Raw genomic sequence first — 22297 nt, forward strand, 5'->3', positions numbered from 1 at the left:
ACCTCAGAATATTAGGAACTTTTTGCTGTCACCAGAATTCAACAGTTTTATGGATGATTTATGGATTTGTTTATAAATAATGGATGGGATATAGGATGAAGAAATACCTGTTTAAGCTTATAGTATGAAGAATTATAAAATTTATGTGTGCTTGTTGTGATGATGGTAGAAAATCACTTTTTTATATACTGTATTTCTTTTCTTTTTCTTTCTTTTTCTTTTTTCTGCACTTTTTCTTCTTTCCATTCACTTCTCTTTCTGTTTAGTTTGCATTAATTTTTACTATTATAATTAAATTTTTAATAAAAATATATTAAAACAGAACATCAGAGGGAGATAGCTTTACATAGGTAGATATAACCTTCCCTGTTTTTTTTCTCCTACTGTTGTACTGAGAAGAAAAAGGCTTAAGACCATTTCATTTTCCTCTTGATGACAATGAAGAGAAATTCAAGCTTTAAATTACAATTCATAGAACTCAGTATTTTCAAAGCAACATTTTCATCCATTCTGAATTTTTTTTCAAAAAAAAATAATCACTGCACATCTAGATGAGGAATCATCAGGTTAAAAGCACAGCAGAATTACTGAGAAATAAGAGGGAAGTGTACAAACAGCTACTTTATCTACAAGTATAGCTAACATATCTTTAGGCAAGAAAAATCATATAAGTATCTGGAATATATTGAATTAAAGTTTGTTACATTGTATTCCATGAAGGGACTGTGATTTATCAGATACCTTATAGAACAAATAGATACTAGTATTAGATCCATAAAGAGAACTGCAGAGAGGGAAAAAAATCTTTAAATTTCTATTGTGTCTAATTTAGAAGATATTCTGCAGGCTTCTTACAAAACAGGTTCATGTAGTCTGGCTTCCTTTGAGCAATGATGCACTAATGACATATTCAGCATGTAGGCATTTCTCTGCTGACACCCTACTGATGAGCTGTCATGCAGGACTAAAGAAAGTGTGACAGAAGTAAGCCATAGGACATTGTGGATACACCATATTCACAGCTGAGAGAATAGTAAAAGAAAAAGATGACTGACAGAATGTTAGAATATCAAGTTAAGCTATGAACATTCCTCAGGAACCTCAGGTTGCTTGTTAAGATATATCCAGTTGGGAAGAAGACAGTTTTTCTTTGAATGGAAACAATCTATTTTAATCCATGGAAAGACATTATGTTAAAATGGAGGAATGTGGATTTTTGATTGAACATTGAAAGCCATGCTGTCAGAAAGCATTATAAATTTAGCACTGCTTTCTGGCACCTGTATAAGTAGGACAATCAGGGCAAAAATGATCTATCATGAGAGATGAGTGCATAAGATGTTGCTGTTGGACAGTGGTTTTTCATATTGCTAGGGGTAGAAGAGGACCTCAAAGCCATAGGTAGTCAGGAGACTTTCTAAAATCAAATTTTCATTATTGATATGTCAGGGGGGACTTGTTTCCAACAATACATTTATTAAAGCAATATTTACAGTACATATTAATTAGCACAAGACTTCTTTTTGGACTGAGAAGGAATTTATTTTGAATAACTTCCCTGCTAAATATTATCAGAGTTTCATTGTTATACTTTCTGCATAATCAGGGTCCCTTCTATAAACCCACAGGACTCACATATATTTTGATTATACTCAGTGGCAAAGATATGCAAAAAAAAAAAAAAATCTGAAAGAGGACCAATTCGAGGAAAAAAGTCATATTTTGTAGCTCTTCTAATTTATTATAGACCTCAAAGGAAAGACTATTCCACAGCCTCAGGATAATTGAGTAATTCTATGCTCTTTGCTATAATATTCCTGATTTATATGGATTTGAATCTTGAAGTGGGACTTGAAAAGTGGACCTAAGCTGAATTGGGAGACACCATAAAGACAAACACATTTTATCCCTTCTCAGGCACCACATGAGCATGCTTAATAATGCATACATGCGGAATAGATTCAATTGCAGGATTCAATTCAGAATGATGCAAGGTTTAATTCTGAATTTGATAAAATATGCTACAGTTGGACATAATTGGCAAGCATTCCAATAACTGTAGCTCTTTTATTTGTTGATTTTGAAAAATGAAAATTGTAGGGAAGTGCCTGTAAAGTGTCAGGTAACTGCCTGTAAAGTGCCAGCAAACATAGTAGTTTCAAGGAACCCACTGAAATACATTCTAAACTTTTTTTCTTGCATCTCTTTTGAAGTAGAGCTGTACAACAGAATCAAGATAGCCGCCAAATTTTCCTGCAAAAAAACACAGAGTGAAAGTGGGTAACTTTGACTTAAAATGTTTAAGTTCTCACTGAAGATCTTCCTGCTTATCCAGGCTGGTAGAATTGTTGGTGGATCCCTGTCTTATGTAACTGGTGCTATATATATAAATTCATATATATTATACATATTATAACATAATAATATTATATAATTCTTTAACTATAATTCTTTTTTGAAAACATTCTGTTATAGGTATCCAATAGCAACCACAGGGTTTTTATATATCATATAAGATATATAATTCAGAAGTGGGATTCTACCAGTTCGAGCCAGTTCACATGAACCGGATGTTAATTTTACATCCAGTTCAGTGAACCAGTAGTTCTGAAGAACAGCTGGCCCTGCCCACCCCTCCCCTCACCTCCCAGGAGTCCCCACAAGGCCCATCTGGCTCCCAGGTAAGTGTAGGGGAGCCTGCTGGGAGCAAAAATGGCACATGGGGGGGGGGGTGTCCAGTGCCACCCCCAGTTTTGTTCCTAGGAGGCTTGCTAGGCTGAAAATATCATGCCCCTCCTAGGAGGCTCCAGGGAGGCTGGCTAGGCCCCATTTTGGGGCTTAGGAGGCCTCCCTGCAGCCTCCTGGGAGCATGCAGTTATCCAGTATGCCTGGATTCAATGTTTTGCCAAAATAACATTTGGAGCTAATACAGAATTGATTACTGCCTTGGTAATGTTCTAGGTAAACAAAACTATGCAGTCTCCTAAAACTGCTGGAGCCAATCTTCTTTCTTTATTCCATGTTCTGCTCTTCAAAATTAGTAAATTGCTCTGCTTTTTCATGCCAGGCTTAGTGTGGTAAATTCAGAATGGATTTTGTAGAGAACAGTTTACATTTAGGTCTTATTCACTTTGCTCAATTTCAGACCATACATTACACAATTTCCAAAGCATAATCCACACTATTCAGCAGTTTGCCTAGCTGCTGCTTCATGGTTACATCATTACTTCTATTGCTGTCACAACCTTTATGGAGTCCAACGGCCTTTTAAATTTGACAAGCAAAAACACAGTAAATATTTCTCACAAATATTTTCTCTGTTCCACTATGTGGTTCGATATTTAATATACACGTGGTGTGTTGCTATTCAGGCAGTTTGCAAACTTGTGCTTTTTGTTGTTGGAAGGCAACTCTTTAATTTGAAGATAGTGGTAAATTCTTTGTAATAAAATGGCTCACTTCTACTTGCCATTTAGAAAGGGTTAGAGAGAATGAGGTTAACCTTTGCTTTGTTTCCAATCTCCTTTTCTTCACTTGGTCTTCATAAAAAGTAGCTTTGGAATTGAAGCCATATGTGTTAAAACAAAATTCTTTCTGTTTAAGTACAAGCATGCAACAAGTTTCAAGATTAATCCAAGATGTTTAATGGCTTTAAATATCTGGGTGTTGTACTAAGATTTAAGTCAGAGGTCTTCAAACTTGGCAACTATAAGACTTGTGGACTTCATCTCCCAGAATACTCCAGCCACAAGTCTTAAAGCTACCAAGTTTAGGGACCCTGGTTTAAGTAGAAAGTAAATATACCATGAATAGCATAGAGATGCATGGTAACTCTCCTTCCTTCCTTCCTTCCTTCCTTCCTTCCTTCCTTCCTTCCTTCTTCCTTCCTTTCTCTCTCTCTCTCTCCCTTTCTTTTCCTTTATTTCTTCCTTCCTTCCTTCCTCTTAAAAGGAAGAAGAAAAAGAAAGAGGGAGGGATGGGAGAAAGAAAGAAAGGGAGGGAAGGGAAAGGAATGTGAATGAGATATGGATGGATGGATGGACGGATGGATAGAGGGAGAGAGGGAGGGAAAGAAAAAGGAGAGGAAGGAAGGACCACAAACCCTGTCACTAGATGCAGCTTCAGAGAATGTTTTGAAACAGAACAGCAATCCAGGGCTGGAAGGGACCTCAGAGGTCATCTAATCCAACCCCACTCCAACAGTATTGTTCAAGTGAGTTTTTATCTTTTGACTCACCCAGTCACGTGACCACCAAGCCACACCAGCCAGCAAGCCACGCCCACCGAGTCACATAACCACCAAGCCACACCCACAAATTAGGCCACACCCACAGAACCAGTTCTTAAGAAATTTGAATCCCACCCCTGATATAATTACTATCATATATAACATATTGTATATAATATCTATCTATACGTACAGGTTAAACTTGAAAAATTAGAATATCATGCAAAAGTTCATTTATAGGATATTAACTAATCCATAGTCCATTTGATATAAGGTCTAGAAGGAAAGTCATGAAGGATGATAAAATAAATTGCTTATTTTAAATAAAAAGAACATTCTACCTGGGAAATACCTAAACACAGCTCAGAAACTAACAAACTAAATGATAAAACCAGAAAATAAAGATATAGCAGGAAGTCAAATGAATTTTGAATTTCTGAATTTTGTGAAGGATGTTACAAAATTCAGATTTTGGCAACATGAAATTATATCATGGAATCATGTTACTTTCTCATTGATTTTGACAGTTGTGTCCAGGTCCAGATGCCAGAGGCATTTTAAAAAAGGGGTGACAAGTAAACTATATCTTCAGGTTAAAGGTGAACAAATAACCAATAGTAGATTGTAAGCCAGAAAACCTAAACAGAAGGATGGTGTTTTCTCAGAAACAAATTGTTCATAGGGGATTAAGCAAAAAATGAAGTTCAAAGTTCAAACCTTCATTGTCAATGTACATCGTGTATACAATGAAATTGAATGAGCCTCCTTCCCAGCTGAAGTTCTGTTTTGTTTTATTTATATGCTTCTTTAATATTAGATTGTTCCCTTTATTCATCAATAGTCTCAGAAAGCAAGTTCCCACTAATTTGATCTCTTAATTAATTAATTAGCTAGCAATATTTTTGGTAAAAGAAACAAATAAAACCTTGCATTAAATCAGTAGTATGATAGCTGACCATTCCTGTCCACTTCGCAAAGGAGGAATTATTTTATATTAGCATATTACCATAATCAGGAAGTATGACAAATTGTCTACCATGAAGTAAACAATTTGTCACCTAATAGCTAAATGAAAAGAAAGACATTTGGGAAGCCAATTTTATAAGCATTTTCTTTACCACTAGGATAACACAAAAAGTAATATGAGATATTCTGGAACTTTGCTTAAGAAATGTCAAATAAATGACAACCTTTTTATTTCAGAAGAGTGAGTTTGGATGTGTGTATAATTAAATCCATTGTAAACATCACTTCAAAAATAATTTATTTTGTGGAAAGGATGTCTTCTCATGTTACACACTTGCCAAGACTAACAGAATAAAAATATAAATGGATATGATAGGCTTATCATATTAAAATCTGTATGAGCTGTAACAATTAATGAAGAGTTCCAAAATATAACTTGCTTGTTATATTCAACACACACTTTTTTTTAATGGCAGAACTTGGATTTTCTGAACAGACCTTAATCTTACTGTTGTCATGCTTCTGCACTGTGCACACCCTTCTAATCTCACCAGATTTATATTATCTTGAGAAAAGTTAAGAATTTGGGTTCTTTTTTAAAACTGTAAAACTGTTAGAGTCTGTGATTTACAGAAGATCAGATAATAGGTTGTTATTGGAAAACCAATGTTTGTTATGTTCATATACTGCCCAGAGTCACGGTGTATGAGTTGAGTAGCTATCTGCTTAATTATTATTAATAATAATATTTAGAGACAGCAAAATAGATGAAGAGGAACCAGAGGAAATCATAAAACAGAAAGTTGTGTGGCAACAGAAAGCAATATAGTACCAATAGTAATAGGTGCCTTAGTCCAAAACAAATGGAGAACCACATAAACACTATCAGCATTGACAAAATCACCATCAGTCAATTGCACAAGGCAGTTTTACTTGGAACTGCTTACATCCTGTGACAATTCTTTTGACATCATCAAATAATAACATCTATGTGTCCCAGGTTCTTAGGAAAAGTTATAAAATGGATGAAAAGCCAAATCCAATCTAAACATCTGGCTGACTGTGTGACATACCATAATAATAAGCATCTAGGTATTCAGCACCATTGTAAATAGAAAGGCATGGGTGTTTTACTTATAATATTCACCAACATACTGACATGTTATATATAATTGTAGTATGTTTTAAAAGCAGCATTCAGTATGAAGTAGAAACCCAGTGACTGGTAAACATGAAAACTTTCTGTTAACAGTAGTTTACTTTCTGTTACACTAGTAGATGGAGTCTGTTAAACTTTCAACTAACTTTTTTTTAAAAAAAAAACATCTACAGTATATAGCAAATATAAGTGACTGTAAATAATTTTAATATATATTTTCCTTTGTTTATATAGAAGTGAAATGGCAGAGAAAAATTGAAGAAATTTAAACTCATTTTCTAATCTTCTAATTGATTAGAAACAGTAACTTATTATTGTTAATTTGCAAACAATATATCCCAAGAGATGGCAAAAATGATTTTCAGAATATCTCATGAACTTAGACATCTTAGAAATAGTAGATACATATCTAGTGTTACTTACAGAAAACTTGAGTACATGTCTTAACAGATAACAGATAATCAGAGTTGGAAGGGACCTTGTAGGTCATCTACTCTAACCCCTTGCCCAAGCTGGAGACCCTACACCGTTTCTGACAAATGGCAGTCCAATCTCTTCTTGAAAGGCTCAAGTGATGGCACTCCCACAACTTCCGAGGGCAAAGGTGTCTTGCTTGAATTCAGAGATTATCTGTGAGCAAAAAGCATATGGTTTACTATGTTTTGTTGCTGTTTACTTTACAAAACAGAGACTCAGCTTTGCTTATAATACCAGAAAGTGATTATTTAGAACTGGTGTGAAAAATTTGGCTGAGACTGAAAGATCCGCATTCAGATTTTCTCTGCAAAGGATCCAGACATATTCTCTTCTATTCCTTGGGAAAGAATTTTTATTACATTTTAAAATGTTTGAATGTAGCTTGGACAAAGTTGTTTGTGTTACTTGGAAATAGTACTTATTTAGAACATTCCATCATCACTTTTAGTAGCACAAGTTAAAACAGCAAAAATTTGGAAGATGATTTTTTTAATGTTTGTTAATACAGTTTAAGCAGAAACAGTACTTCACTGTAAGATCCATATGCCTGTGTATTGTCATTTATATTGAATATAAGGTGTCTTATATTTGTATTCTTATAGATATTTATAATATATTTTTAATAGCTAATTCAGATTGTCATCATCTATTTCTTTTTTCTTTCTTTAAATAATAAAATACTGCTGCAGGAGTAGCTGGTTGGCCAATGATAAATAGCAGTATTTTCCAAACTTGGTAACTTTAAAATGTGTAAACTTCAATTCCCAGAATGTACCAGCTAGCACCTATAAAACTGAAAAAAATTGCCAGAGACCAAAAGAACATTTAATCTAGGCATAGGAAATAATAATTCCACTTGAACATGCTAAATTGAATAATTTTGAATAATGATGTATCCAGTGGCTTTGAATATGCTTTAGTAAGTCTATATATTATTTTTGATAGTTCCCTCTTGTAATGGTAGCTTGCAATGTTTTTAAGCAAAATTCATAAAAATGTACAGACTATGGAGATGCCAGTTGTAAAACAGGTGGAATTCAGTGCAACAGTAGAAAATTAAGGATAGTAAGTCCAGTGGGTATGGTATACTTATAAAGATATCTCCTTCTCTATTAAAGGGAGTTAATGGAAAATAGGATAAAGAAAGATGAATTGAGAAAGTAAATCTAGCCTGGAAAACTAATAACCCTTGAAAATCCCCTCTGTTCAGAGTCATTATCATTAGCAATGATGTTAGACTTGTTAATTGAATAAATAAGTGCTTAGTTTCCTACTCCTGTGTTCAGTCTTTAGCCATAGCAATGGATGTACACAAGTGAATATGTGTGTGTGTGTGCTAGCCTACTGCTGTGCCAAATTTAAAACAGAAATGGCTGTGAAAGTCTGACTCACAGATGAACACAATACAGAAGCCTGATGATGGCAGATGAGATTCTGCCAAAACATTGCTACAACTTTAAAAGCACAACTATAATGATGTGGGAAAATACCCGAACAAAGCTGAATACCACACACACACACACACACACACACACACACACACACACACACACATTTGCATTGCTGATTAAATTCTGAAAAGTGCAGTGACACACCTTTTATATTTGGGCTATAACTTTCTTTTCAGAGGATGTTTTCTGTCCTTTAATTATCCTTTAATTTTAGACAATAATGAGAAAAATATATTCAGGAGCATGTAGCAATTGACCTATCTTTCCCTTCCATGACAGCTATAGAACAATAAAAGAGAAAGAGAGAAAATATCAACATTGTTCTACCTATTTATTCCATAATACATATAGTTTAACTCTCAGGTCTTACTGTCTTTTCTTTATTTTTATTTTTTAAATTCTTTCCATCCTATCATCCTTTACTAATTCAGGACATAAAATTATGGCTAGAAATGTTAGAATGTAGATTAAAATTGTATTGTACAGCTTTAAGAATAACACATATACACAAATACATACATATGCATATATACATAAATATACATCCAACATAAGATTGCCTAGAGATTTTCAGTGAAGAACTCCTGCTCCTCTCCCTAAAAACAGTTTCATCTTCTTTTATTGCTCTAAAGCATAAAAATTCACAAGTGTTACTCTATTTTTTATAATGTGTAAAGGACCAGTGAGACCTCATCTAAACGGATTCAATTTAAGGAAAAAAAAAGAGATTTCAATCCATATGCACATTAAAGAAATAGCTGATGTTGGATTCCCTAGCATCTCCATTCAGTTAGTTGATCTGAGAAAATAGAAAAAGAGATTTTGCATATATTAGTTATATAATTGAAATACTTAATAATTAACCCTGCCTTAATATTGATCCTTAAAATAGTCACATTCTACATTGCAGTCCCTCTCTTTCCCCAAGTGCTGCTCACACTTGAGTCAGGATAAAAATATCCTGGCATGAAATTTATTGTTCCCATTGCCAAGCCCTATTCTGTATTGATTACCACAATTCCCATTCACTGCTACTCATGTGATTTCCTTCCATGATAATGTGTAAATGAACTAAACATATTTACTTAACTTGAGAATGCCCTTGAAGAAGCAGCAAAGTAGAAAAATAAATATTGCCAGGCCTCTAGGCCTCCAAGTTGGAAAAGATCCTTTAAGTAATTCCAGAATTAAGAACTAACAGAAGGAGAACAGGTCCCTAAAGTTGATACAAGAGTTAATACTAGCAAATGGAATGAGCAGCAAATCACAGTCTCCACTCTTATGAGATATTGCCTTATTATTTTCATCATCATAGTAGTGAAAACAATGTATGTAAATCTGTGTCTTTTTTTGCTGAGGTGTATCTTCAGTTAGACAAAGCATAAACTGACAATCTATCAAGTTTCCCTACAGACTGTAAAATAGCACTGGCACCCTACTTGCTTCTGCTGGCAAAAAATAAATAAAGATGGGAAAAATAACTGGGGAAAGTCAATATCGCCTCCCTGTGTTATATTCCTCCCCTTCAACTCAGAAAGCAGCAGGTAGAACAGAACAGGGTGGGTGACTATATAATGTGACTAGATCGCATGAAAAAAAATCCACTTCTGATGTAAAGTGCATCAAAAAGTGATATTCTTCCTGCTGTTGACAGAACCATTTCATGACTTTGTTGCTTCTGTGTGTGTGTGTATTGTTGTTGTTGTTGTTGTTGTTGTTGTTGTTGTTGTTGTTGTTGTTTGCTTCAGCGTTACTTGGTGGCATTTGGGCATAGATGGTTTCTCTACAGTCCTTTATTTCACCTATGGGGAGAAATTAATTCCTGTCAGAAAGAAAACAAATGCACAAATAACAGCTAGGTAAAAGTTTGTTTTGCCTCCCTATCTTTAAAACAGACAATAGCCATGGGGAGATGACTCAACCGACCCTGACAATCCAGACCCATCCCTATCGAAGCTGCGACCCAGTGGAAATGTCCTATCCCAGGGGACAGTTCCAGCCAGCAATCCGAGTGGCCGACTTGTTGCAGCACATCACTCAGATGAAACGGGGACAGGGCTATGGATTTAAAGAGGAGTATGAGGTGAGATGAATATTCACTCACTTGAATAATAGAAAAAGACTGAGATTAAAACTACTAGAAAATCAGAATGAGTCCTGATTGAAGAAGTACCTCAACAGTTAAGAGACTTATTTTTATGTGTTACTGATCATGGTTTTCTCTCTCTTTCTTCCTGAGTCCTCATTGCAGTCTTTTTTTCTGTTGCAGAGCTCCTGTCATTTATTCATTCATACATTGGCAAAATCAAAAATGGAGTTTATGAGAAACTGACATTGGGTCTGTTTCAAAGAGTATAACTAGTTCATATGCAGCAGCTATAGGGTTGATGGTACAGCTATTATATTTGTGCTGAAAAATTTGCCTGTCTGCTCAGGACTAGATTAACTTAAAGAATGTCCTCTGTTATACTACTCTCCAATCTATGGAAATTCTCAGTCATCCAAGTCATGATTGTCCCAAAAGTGCTTTTTCAAAAGGCAACTTGGCTTTGTTTTTCCTTGAAGACATTTTGCTTCTCATCCAAGAAATTTCTTCAGTTCTGGTTGAATGGTAGAGAATGGAAGGATTTATATTCCTTAGAGTCATCTGGTCATTACCACTCTTTCTGAGAGTCATTGAAGCCACTTGGAGGTTTATCTATGCCTTCAGAGTCACCTGAATAGTACAAATAGAGGTGGAGCCTTCTTGGAAGTGCTAAAAGGACTGTGTTATCCTCTCCTTGAAGAAATGTCTTCAAAGAAAAACAAAGCCTAGTTTCCTTTTGAAAAGGCATCTTTGTGACATTAATCTCCACTATTTTGCTGTTGTTCATGTATGGCTTGTAGAAATGTCATCTAATAAGAATTCTTTGCAGTGGCATTTATTCTATGGATTGGAATAGCCTCACCTCTGCAATGTATCAGGACTAGCACTGACAACTTTAGACCACTTTATGTTGATCGTCATCACTCTGGCTCACCTTAAATTTATATTTTTATTTTATTTTTAAAATAAATTTTATTAAGTTTCCAAATTTTATATTTATATTTTAATGGCTTAATTATACCTTGCAAAATAATATGTTTATTTATTTTACTAACATAAACTAAGCAGAGGCTGTATTATTATTATTAATTGTTATTTTTAGGAACAAAAGGTTTTTAAATAAAACATGCAGCAGAATACACTGAATTTTCCCCTTAAATTGTGATATAAAACATATAAAATTATTGCAATACTTTAAGAGTTAGTTTAAAGATTAGAGTCATTAAATAAAAGGAAGAAAAGAAACAACTTTGACCACCTTCTGAGTGTCTGTAACAGCTAATAGCTCTTCAGACTGCAAGGTGTCACCACTCAAGACTGACACTCTTCTTTTATTTTGGCATGAGACTCTTTTGTGAAAGAACCTTAAACTATTGGAATAATTTTGTTCATTTAAAAATGTATTTCCAATTGCAATGGATTGTAGAGCTGGAAAGTGGAATAGCACTTCTAGACTTGAGTATCAAGCCAAGAAGCTTATCAAGGAGACCTGGTATGCCTGAAATTTTGTAATTAAGAAGTTAAAAGAGTGGCATTCTGTTCTAAAGATTATTTTAATCTTTCTAGCTCAATCTAGTAGCTAAAGTAAAATTTGTGACAGTATAATTAAGAAGCAGTTACCTATACTGATGATCTTCTATTTAAATCAGGCATTATTGTTGGGCATCTGCTCCACTTGATCACCCAAGTGGGATCAAGTTGTTGTACATTCCTGGCCACATATTTAATTAGTAGTGATAGACATTTAAATTTTTCATGAAGCCTCCAATCAAATACCTCTCTAGATACTACCATGCTATGAGAAAGGCCAATGTGTACTCATTGTTACTACCAATAAGACCAGTAGATACATCATACATTACTTTTCTGAACTTGAATTTGATCTTGGCTACTTGTTACATTCTTTTCCTAATTCTCAATGGATGAGATTTCATTCTGATGACCTTAAGGTATGAGGAGACTGGGAGGTTAGGTACTTGGTGAATATCACTTTCAAAGTGCTATTAGAGAAATTCAGCAGTATAGGCTAAGTAATGATCCACTTATCATTAATACCTGGAATATAACCATTATGACACAGTGTTGGACATCTTAAAAATATGTTCCTGTAACTTTGTCATTTAGTTAACTGTATCCCTATTTACTTGGTCATTTTTTTTTTTTTTTTGCTGAAATGTTTCTCAGACCTGAAGCCTTTGCAGAAACAGTGGGCAAATAATATTCAAGATCCAGTAACTGAACACAAATACAAAATAATGGCTAATGGAGGAAACATCTCATGAAAATAAAACCAACTGTCTATTTGTATAAATAGAACCTATATCTGAATTACTATAGATAACCATATACCTAAGATTGGACGACTGAACTGCACTGAAAAGAATTAACACTTCCGTTTTACAAAAAAAAAAAGAATATGAAGGTTAACTTTAAAACATTGGCTATTTTTAAAAGAAATTTCTTAATAGAGACAAATCTGCTTTTTCCCCACTGCATGTGATGGTGGTTTAAATATTCCAGGTTTGGGGGGGAAATATAGTTTTCAAGGCTAGTGAAGAATATTTACTGTTTTATTGAAAGAGAAATTAAAAGCTGATCTTGGGAAAATTTAAGACAGAGTAAACACATATGGGGAGAAAAGAAACCCCATCACTTTTGCTATCTTTCAAGCCTTCAGAAACTGTCACTGAATTTAAGAACAAATTTACTAGTAATATAAGATGAGAAAAAGTTATGGTTATGGCAGTCGTTAATAGACATAAAAAGAAACAAAAGGGGTGGGAGGCAGAAAGGCATCATAAAGAATCACTTAGCCCATTTTTGAACAGATCATTAAACTTGACGCCATAAAGTAATATTGATCAGTCTTTCCAGCATATGAAAGGGCAGCTATTTCATGCACAAAGTGAACTCAAATCACCTTAGAAATTCCAGCCCTATTGAAACTTCTGGTATCATGGCTCTCAAAAATATATGCCTCTCCTTTCTTCTTCCTCTAGCACCATGTTGAAAGATTCACTCTTCACTCATAATAGTCGTCATTTCTTTCCAAATAAAATAAATTCACAGGATTGGTGGGAAATTAAAAGGCATCTTAGTATATTTCTTAAAATGCAGTTCATAACATATCATCATTAAATGTGTTGTGATGCCTTCAGAGTAGCTTTTTCTCCCCATCCAATGGGTTCCTAAAAGGCCATGCTCAGGTACAGAGTCAACTCCTGCAAAATGCTTCCCAAGGCAAAGTGTCTTTTCGTAATGAAAAAAGAAAATGCATTAAAAAGCAGCCACAACTCATTTCTTCAGCAAATGCTTAGCGCACATACCTCCTCAGCCTGTCCCTGTAGGGTGACACAAATAAGAATGGCAGCTCGTGGAAAAGGCTACAAGCAGTTTTACCCAATGGGGAAAGCATCAGAGATTGGCTTAGAGAGTATTTGCCTTGGTAAGCAAGAGTATGGCCTTTTGGGGTGGGGGTCTATGACAACTTGTCACAGCCAACTCACCACAGCTAACTTACCACAACCAACACACTGTGGGACAACTTGCTGCAGAACAAGAGTTATACTAATATCAAAGAAATGGTGGAATAGAATTATTAAAGAAAGGATGCAAAGGGAGGACAGAACGAAATGTGAATGACAAAAATTAAAATATTTTTTATTTATTTTAAATAATTAAATAGAATTGTTAAATTGTCCCATAGCAAGTTGTCCTACCACAAATTGGCCATGGCAAGTTGTCCCATGGTGAGTTGGCCATGGTGAGTTGACTGCAGCAAGTTAGCCATGGTGAGATGGCCATAGCTAGATGGATGTGGCAAGTTGTCCCATTCTGCTTTTAGGGGCAGGCATTTTCCTTTGGAAGAACAGGTGCAGTGGTCCTTGCAGAAATGGAGCCAAGTCCTACAGGGAAGGAAAAATCATAAAAGAGAAATTCAGAGAATATTCTGGCAATACTAGGCCACCAAACAGTAACATTGTATGAGAGAGAAGAAGGGAAGGGAAATCTACTCTCCATATTTTATAGGAAACATTACATATAGGCACCTTTGTATTTCATGTTTCCAGGTGTCAGTGAAATTTTATTCCATCTTCATCACTAGTGTTGCATCTTTTGACTGTTGTCTCAAACATTCCAAAGTTCCAGTCAGAGAGATAATACAACAAACAATATTAATATCAAAGGACATCCAGCCCTTTCTATCTTGCATTATATTCATTCCTACTGCTGGCTCCTCATCTCCTCATTTGGGTTAGTTCCATAATCTGTTCTGGCTCAGGTGGCCTGAAAAGGATTAGGAAATGGCTCATAATATAAGGCACTACTTATCTTTTCCCTTCAACAAACTGAAGAATTAAACAATAGCAATGGAGTAAAATGGATTGTATGTAGGGTGATTTGGGAGGCAGTGTTAATTAAGGAAGCACTGTGGGATGGAAGAAGTTGGGAAGAATTGCCTCAAGGCAGACAGAAGTCAATGCCTGGATCTTTAAGAAGAGATTTGTCTGAAATGGTGTAAGGTCTTCTGCTTGAGCAGGGAATTGACTAAAAGACTTCCAAGCTTCCTTCTAACTCTGCTATTCTGCTACCTTGAAATATCACATTATTCTTGCTATTTATCATTTTAGTCACCGTTCCATGTCTGCTATGTTTAACTTAAACTAATAGGGCCAGAACATCAGATTTTCCATTCCACAGTAGGATTTAAATGCACATTCTTTATGAGTATAGTGGACACAGTTGTTGAATGGGTACTTGATGTTTTGCTGTGTGTGTGTGTGTGTGTGTGTGTGTGTGTGTAATATCTTGCAGTGGGAGCACACTATTGCAGGAACAGACTGCCTGTGTGTGACATATTTGAATATGGTTTGAGAAAAGTATACAGTATACTACAGTATGTATACTTGCAAATAAGCCCATCCATGGATAAAATTCAGGATTCAAATTTTAACCAAAATAGCATGAAAAATGGATAAACCAACCTGCATTTTTCAAGATGTTCTGGTTAAAAATCCAAGGGTCTTCTTATTGGCACATGGGTTTATCCATGAGTGTATATATATATATATAGGATACATAGTTACTTTAAAAAAACTGAGAAAACCCATTCCCATTTTAGCATCTAAAATTCACAAGTATTTATGTTATATATAAAAAATAATTTAGCCTTTATAGTTAATAAATGTGTCGTCCTCCAGACATTATGGCCCTTTATGACATGTGCTAAGCAGCTTTGTAAAGTATAGATAAGATGCCTTATGGAGTGTTAATGGGCTGTGAAGAACTGAATTACTCTTACTCTGATAATCTCAGATAAAGTTGCTCAAATGCTTAATGTAAGTAAGAGCCAGGTTTAATTTTCAGTTTCTGGCAGCTGTATGGCATTTAAAATTATATTTTCACTAATCTTAGCACTTTGATGCCTTTACATGCAAGGTTGTATTTTGTTTCATGTTATTTTAAGGGCTTCAAATCTAAACAAATATCAATGAAAACATTACTCCATATTCAGTTTCTTTGCCATGTTAATAAGTTTGCCACCAAGGACATTTCAATATCCCCTTTTTCTTTTGCTTTTGAAAGCTAGGAAATTTATGATGGCTATTTTATTACACCCTATACAGATTACATTCAATTATATTACTCCTTTCAGGATAAAAAATAATTGAAAGACAAACAACAACAGGATCATTAGTAAAATTATGCTAAACAAAATTTTAAAAGCTCTTTCTCACAAGGTTGATAGTCTTTTCTGCCTTGCAACTGTTCTTCAATTTTTGTGGATGGGCAAAAATAAAATTAAGATTTTCTGATTTTTTTGCTTGGGTTTTTTTTGGGCCTGGGGGAGAGTGGAAGGGAAGTTTGTTTGGTATACAAACTTATACAAATAATCCTCAATTTACAACAGTTTGTTTAGTTACTGTTTGAAGTTACAATGGCACTGAAAAAAGTGACGTAGGGCCATTTTTTCCTTACAACCATTGCAGCATCTCCATAATCAATATTCAGACACTTGGCAACTGACTCACAGTTATGACAGTTGCAGTGTCCTGTGGTTATACTTTTGCAACCTTCTAACAAGGTTGCCCCTTCTGTCAATAGGGAAGCCAGATTCACCTAACAACTATGTTACTAAGTTAACAATTGCAGTGATTCTCTTCCAACTGTGGCAGGAAAGGTCATAAAATGGGACAAAACTCAATACTTGTTTTGCTTAACAGCAGAAATTTTGTGCTCAATTGTGGTCATAAGTCAAGGACTACCTGTATACTGTGTTATACTTTGGAAATTTGTGGGTCTTTTTTCTATATAAAAATAGTCACAATTTGGACTAAACAAATACATGTATTGATTTATTTTCCAACCCTAAATGATAAAACAGGAAAAAAAGTCTATTTTTTTTTTTTTAGTGGTGATCAGAGGTGACTCAATAACTGCAAAGGAAATTTTAAGGGACTTTTGGTCTGAGACCACATGGCTGCTTAAAGGGGGATGTAATCCAAATGGAACAGGCTCTGGGTTCACTTTTCTCACATCCTTTCCTCTTCCTTGGGTGAACTGTTGCAAAATACAATTTTCTTCTTTCACCTATCTGGTTCATTAAATTACATCACTTCAGGCTGTAATCCTCGATACACTTCCAATGTGATTGGTGAAGTTTACGTTGAAAATATCATTGAAGGCAACAGAATGAAATGATCAAGTCAAGAGGTGGTAGACTCGGTAATTCAGCAACACTTCAAATAAGATGATACTTTCAAAAAAGTACTCCTCACTGTAAAAAGCTATCTGTCGAAAGAATATTGACTCTGGTAATATCCTACTTATATAAAAGGGTGTTTTATTGTAGAGATGAATTTTCAAAGCTTTTGGCACCTTCCAAGTCTGTGATTCTTTGAACAGTTGTACACTTAGGGGGAAAGAGAATGTAGTCAAGCACATGAATCATTACCGTTCTACAATTTTAAACAGCCATGTGTGAATGTCTACTGTGTAGAATGCTAAAAATGTCTAAGTGACACTTTTCTGGAAGTGATTTGGAGAAGACTGAAACAAACAAGATTTGAATAATTATAGCTTGGCTTTTCTTTTTCCCCAGGTTGCATTTTCCAGCTGCTTTTAGGCTGCTGGTTCCTTGGTTGTTGTTGTTGTTGTTGTTTGAACCTATTAAAAAGCAGTCTTACAGTTCTGGACTTTTATCTTTGGCTCTGCATTTGTATCTTTTAAATACCAATATCAATTTATTATTCTTGGACCATTTCCCTGACCTATGAAGTCTATTTTTTATATTATCACCTTATACAGTAATTTAATATTGAATAATCAGAAACTAGGATTAAATCATCTGACATTTTTCTTCACACCTGCATTTAAATTTTTTTTTACTTAAATTATTTATATTGCTATCCATCTCACAATAGTGACTCACTGATGAGGAAACACCAACTCCATTTTTCAAGCTATTTATGTGTCTACATAATTGTCATCTCAAGTAAGCCACAATTAACTTGCTGATGAGAATGTCAAATGCCTTGTCAAATCACTATATACTATGTCTACAAAATTCCCACAATGTACTAAAAAGAATGCCTAATGAAAAATGTGATAAATTTAGTGCATCAGCTTCTTAAAAATAAAGTGGCAAGCAATTTCATGTATCAAAATTATAAATTTGTTTACAAAAATTAGAAAGCATTATCAGCTTTTTCCAGTATGTCCTATGCACAGATTAAAATCACTTTTTAAAAAAATAAAAATGTATTTATTCAAAGCTGTGAATACACTATGATATTATTTTGGAGATTTCAAATTTACCATTCTTTATACATGAATAAAATGAAAAAAAATGGGGTTTTATTTTGTTTTGTGTTTGTTTCAGCAACTAAATTATTATGAATTTTTCTGAACAATTTATTGAAACAAGATACAAATGTATATCTTGTCTTTGATGAAGAAAAATGCCTTATTTCAATTACTTTTTTCCTATATTTTCTCCCACTCAGAACATTAGCTGCTATTAGGTAGCACTTTCTTTGTACAACAAAATGAGGTGTGGTCAAAGATCTTCCCATTTGCTGAAACATTATTTCATAAACATAGAGATTGAGCCAGCTCTCATTTTTTTTACCAAGAAAATCATCCATAGTGCATCCTGGAATTACTGCTTCACAGTACGTTTATAAACTGCAGTCTGGCAGGCTTTGTCTTTTTTAATAAAACAATTAGAATGTCACTCTATTACTCTAATATCTAGTATAATAGAATAACCCATAACTTTACAACCAAAGAAGCTATGTTATCAGCTCTGGGTTTCTATGGACTGTATATTGGTAAATGATTGATTTTGTGATTATGGGTTTCACATAACATTTCTTGGGTAACATTCATGATCATAGGTTACACTTCTCGTCTGGGAATGTTAAGCTAAAGCCAACTGTAAAGCCATTACATATTTAATATTCCAGACTATATGATTTTGGGGGTATTTTATCACTGAAAAAAGGCAGAACCTGGGTTGTGAAGGTATTCCATCAAGAGTTTGTTACAGTTTCTTTTCCATTCATATTATTACCATTCCCTACATCAACTCTTCTTCTAAGTTTTCTGAGCCTGTCAATGCATGTGAATTATCCCAGGTTGCTTTTTGAAGCCTGATGAATAGAATACTACATGAAAGTTTGAAAAAGAAATTTAAATCGATCCACACATACTTGATGTGTATATGTTTGTATGCACTCCATATGTATACAGGTGAAACGCGAAAAATTAGAATCGTGCAAAAGTTCATCTATTTCAGTAATGCAACTTAAAAGGTGAAATGAATACTGTATATTAGATGGACGCATTACATGCAAAGCAAGATAGTTCAAGCCGTGATTTGTCATAATTGTGATGATTATGGCTTACAGTTCATGAAAACCCCAAATCCACAATCTCAGAAAATTAGAATATTACACGCATTCAATAAAGCAAGGATTGTACATAGAACAATATCGGACCTCTAAAAAGTATAAGCATGCATACTTGGTTTGGGCCCCTTTTGCAGCAATTACTGCCTCAATACAGTGTGGCATGGAAGCTATCAGCCTGTTACACTGCTGAGGTGTTATGGAAGACCAGGATGTGTCAATAGCTCTCCTGCATTGTTTGGTCTCATGTCTCTCATCTTTCTCTTGGCAATGCCCCATAGATTCTCTATGATGTTCAGTTCAGGTGAGTTTGCTGACCAATCAAGCACAGTAATCCCATGGTCATTGAACCAGGTTTGGTGCTTTTGGCAGTGTGGGCAGGTGCCAAGTCCTGCTGGAAAATGAAGTCAGCATCCCCATAAAGCTTGTCTGTGGAAGGAAGCATGAAGTGCTCCAAAATCTCCTGGTAGACGGCTGTGTTGACCCTGGACTTAATGAAGTACAGTGGACCAACATCAGCAGATGACATGACTTTCCAAATCAACACAGACTATGGAAACTTCACACTGGACTTCAAGCATGCAGTGTGTGCCTCTACATTCTTCCTCCAAACTCTTGGTCCTTGGTTTCCAAATGAGATGCAAAAGTTGCTCTCATCATAAAAGAGGACTTTGGACCAATGAGCAACAGACCAGGTCTGTTTTTCTTTAGCCCAGGTAAGACGCTTCTGATGTTGTTTGTTGTTCAGGAGAGGCTTGACAAGAGGAATATGACATTAGAAGCCCATGTCTAGGACCCATCTGTGTGTGGTGGCTCTTGATGCACTGACTCCAGCCTCAGTCCACTCCTTGTGAAAGTCCCCAACACTTTTGAATGGCCTTTTCCTGACAATCCTCTCCAGGCTGCGGTCATCCCTACTGCTTATGCAACATTTTCTTCCACACTTTTCCCTTCCACATAACTTTCTATTAATGTGCTTTGATACAGCACTTTGGAAACATCCAACTTCTTTTGCAATTACCTTTTGAGGTTTTCCCTCCTTATGGAGGGTGTCAATGATGGTTTTCTGCACAACTGTCAGGTCAGCAGTCTTTCCCATGATTGTGATTCATATTGTACCAGACTGAGAGACCATTTAAAGGCTCAGGAACCCTTTGCAGGTGTTACGGCTTAATTAGCTGATTAGTGTGGGACACTTTGAGCCTAGAATATTGACCCTTTTCACAATATTCTAATTTTCTGAGATTGTAGATTTGGGGTTTTCATGATCTGTAAGCCATAATCATCTCAATTATGACACATCACGACTTGAACTATCTTGCTTTGCATGTAATGGGTCTATCTCATATACAGTATTAGTTTCACCTTTTAAGTTGCATTACTGAAATAAATGAACTTTTGCATGATATTCTAATTTTTTGAGTTTCACCTGTATATCTATGTTTATAATGGGAGACTTATACGGAAACGCCTATACTACCAGGTGCTTTTATTATTTTATTTTTAGCACAGTTTTTGGCCTCAGTTTAAATGCTGCATATGTATCCTGATATATCATATGGACATGAGAGAGATAACCCCCATCTCTTTGTTAGAGATGGCATCATAATGACAATAATAACAATACCTGTCCGGACTCTCTTTCATCAGTAAAAATAATACATAAGTAGAAGCAAAATCCTTCCAATTGTTTTTGTTCCAATTACATTAGTGTAGCCTTTTATAAATTACATAAGCCATAGGACTCTTCATTATTGTTCATGGACTCTTCATGATTGTTCATTTGTTGTTTTTCTCAGGAAGCAGTTGTCTTGGCAGAGTGCTAAATTATATGCTGCCTTTCTCCTGCCCTCTACTTCATTAAGTTAAAAAAAAAACCTGAAGGTCTTCCCAATTTTATAAATATTCCACTTTTTAATTTGCAGGCTCTACCTGAAGGCCAGACAGCATCTTGGGACACCGCCAAAGAAGATGAAAACCGCAATAAGAATAGATATGGCAACATCATCTCCTGTAGGTGCAAATTCAAACTGAACTGAACTTCCTGTGTGTATCTGTAAGCATCTTATATGTATAAGAGCATAACTGTAACAAAGAATAACTTCCTAGTCTTTGGAACATTTCAGCTTAATAAGAGCTTTGTGTTAGTGTTCCCCACTTCCCCCAATTTTTTCATTGATTTATTGTTGTTTGTATAGGTACATTAGTTTCAGTGGATTCAAGTGACAAAAAAAAATCTGCTTTTGGGGGTGCGGGGCTGGCATTCTCATACATTGAAGACATCTGGGAAAAGAGGTAGGGGAGCATCAATTTCATGACATCAAGGTCTTTTCCCAGCTGAGCCTAGGGCTTTGTGTTGGTCAGGAATCTATTTTCTTCAGGGCAAAATGCAAGCAGAGCTGTTGATCAATTTTTCTATTGGGGATGTTGGTGTCACCTTCAGGTAAGCAAATTCCACAGATGGGATCTTATCACCAAGAAAACCCAAAATAAATTAACTAGTCCATATACAAAGAAGGAATCATAAACAGGACTTCTCTATCAATCTCAGTCCATAAACTAGCTAGTATATAACAGCTCACCAAAATTATGCCTGCAGTTATAAAAAACAGGGCTACCACATTTGAGAGACTTCTACATATTTGTTCACATTGTTTTGGATTGCACAGTGAAACCAATATTTGTATTGCAATATTACCAGTAGTATGGCAGCTAGATTTTCACAATTGCTCTGTGTTGTTAAGTTGTGACTTAGGACAATTGTTTAATCTTATTTTTGTCACTTTAGAAAAGAAATTTAAAAATTATCATTCATGCACTTATTCTAAAATGTCATAAATCCTATGATATCTCTAGAAAGCATTGTTCCACCCACATGTGTCAAAAAAAAAGTTTCAGAATTTAGTCAGAATAGAACATGTATAAGACTGCACTGTAATTATATTATGTTCACTAATTTTATAAGGTATAATGTAAGATATAATAATATAATGTTAAATAATAGCATAATACATATAA

The 22297-nt window shown here is 35.0% G+C and overlaps 1 protein-coding gene across 2 annotated transcripts in view; it reads left to right on the plus strand.

The window, feature by feature from the left end:
- PTPRT (protein tyrosine phosphatase receptor type T) overlaps positions 1 to 22297 on the plus strand; it is a 678367-nt gene that overhangs the window by 601592 nt on the left and 54478 nt on the right. For both annotated transcript variants that reach the window (XM_087929083.1, XM_087929084.1), the window contains 2 exons: positions 10177 to 10364; positions 21205 to 21292. In XM_087929083.1, coding sequence (XP_087785209.1) covers positions 10177 to 10364; positions 21205 to 21292 — 276 coding nt within the window. The remainder of the gene's footprint in view (positions 1 to 10176; positions 10365 to 21204; positions 21293 to 22297) is intronic.

The sequence above is a fragment of the Pseudonaja textilis genome, chromosome 3 (genome assembly GCF_049901715.1).
Source record: "Pseudonaja textilis isolate UNSWEBS1 chromosome 3, rPseTex1.2, whole genome shotgun sequence".
Lineage (NCBI taxonomy): Eukaryota > Metazoa > Chordata > Lepidosauria > Squamata > Elapidae > Pseudonaja > Pseudonaja textilis.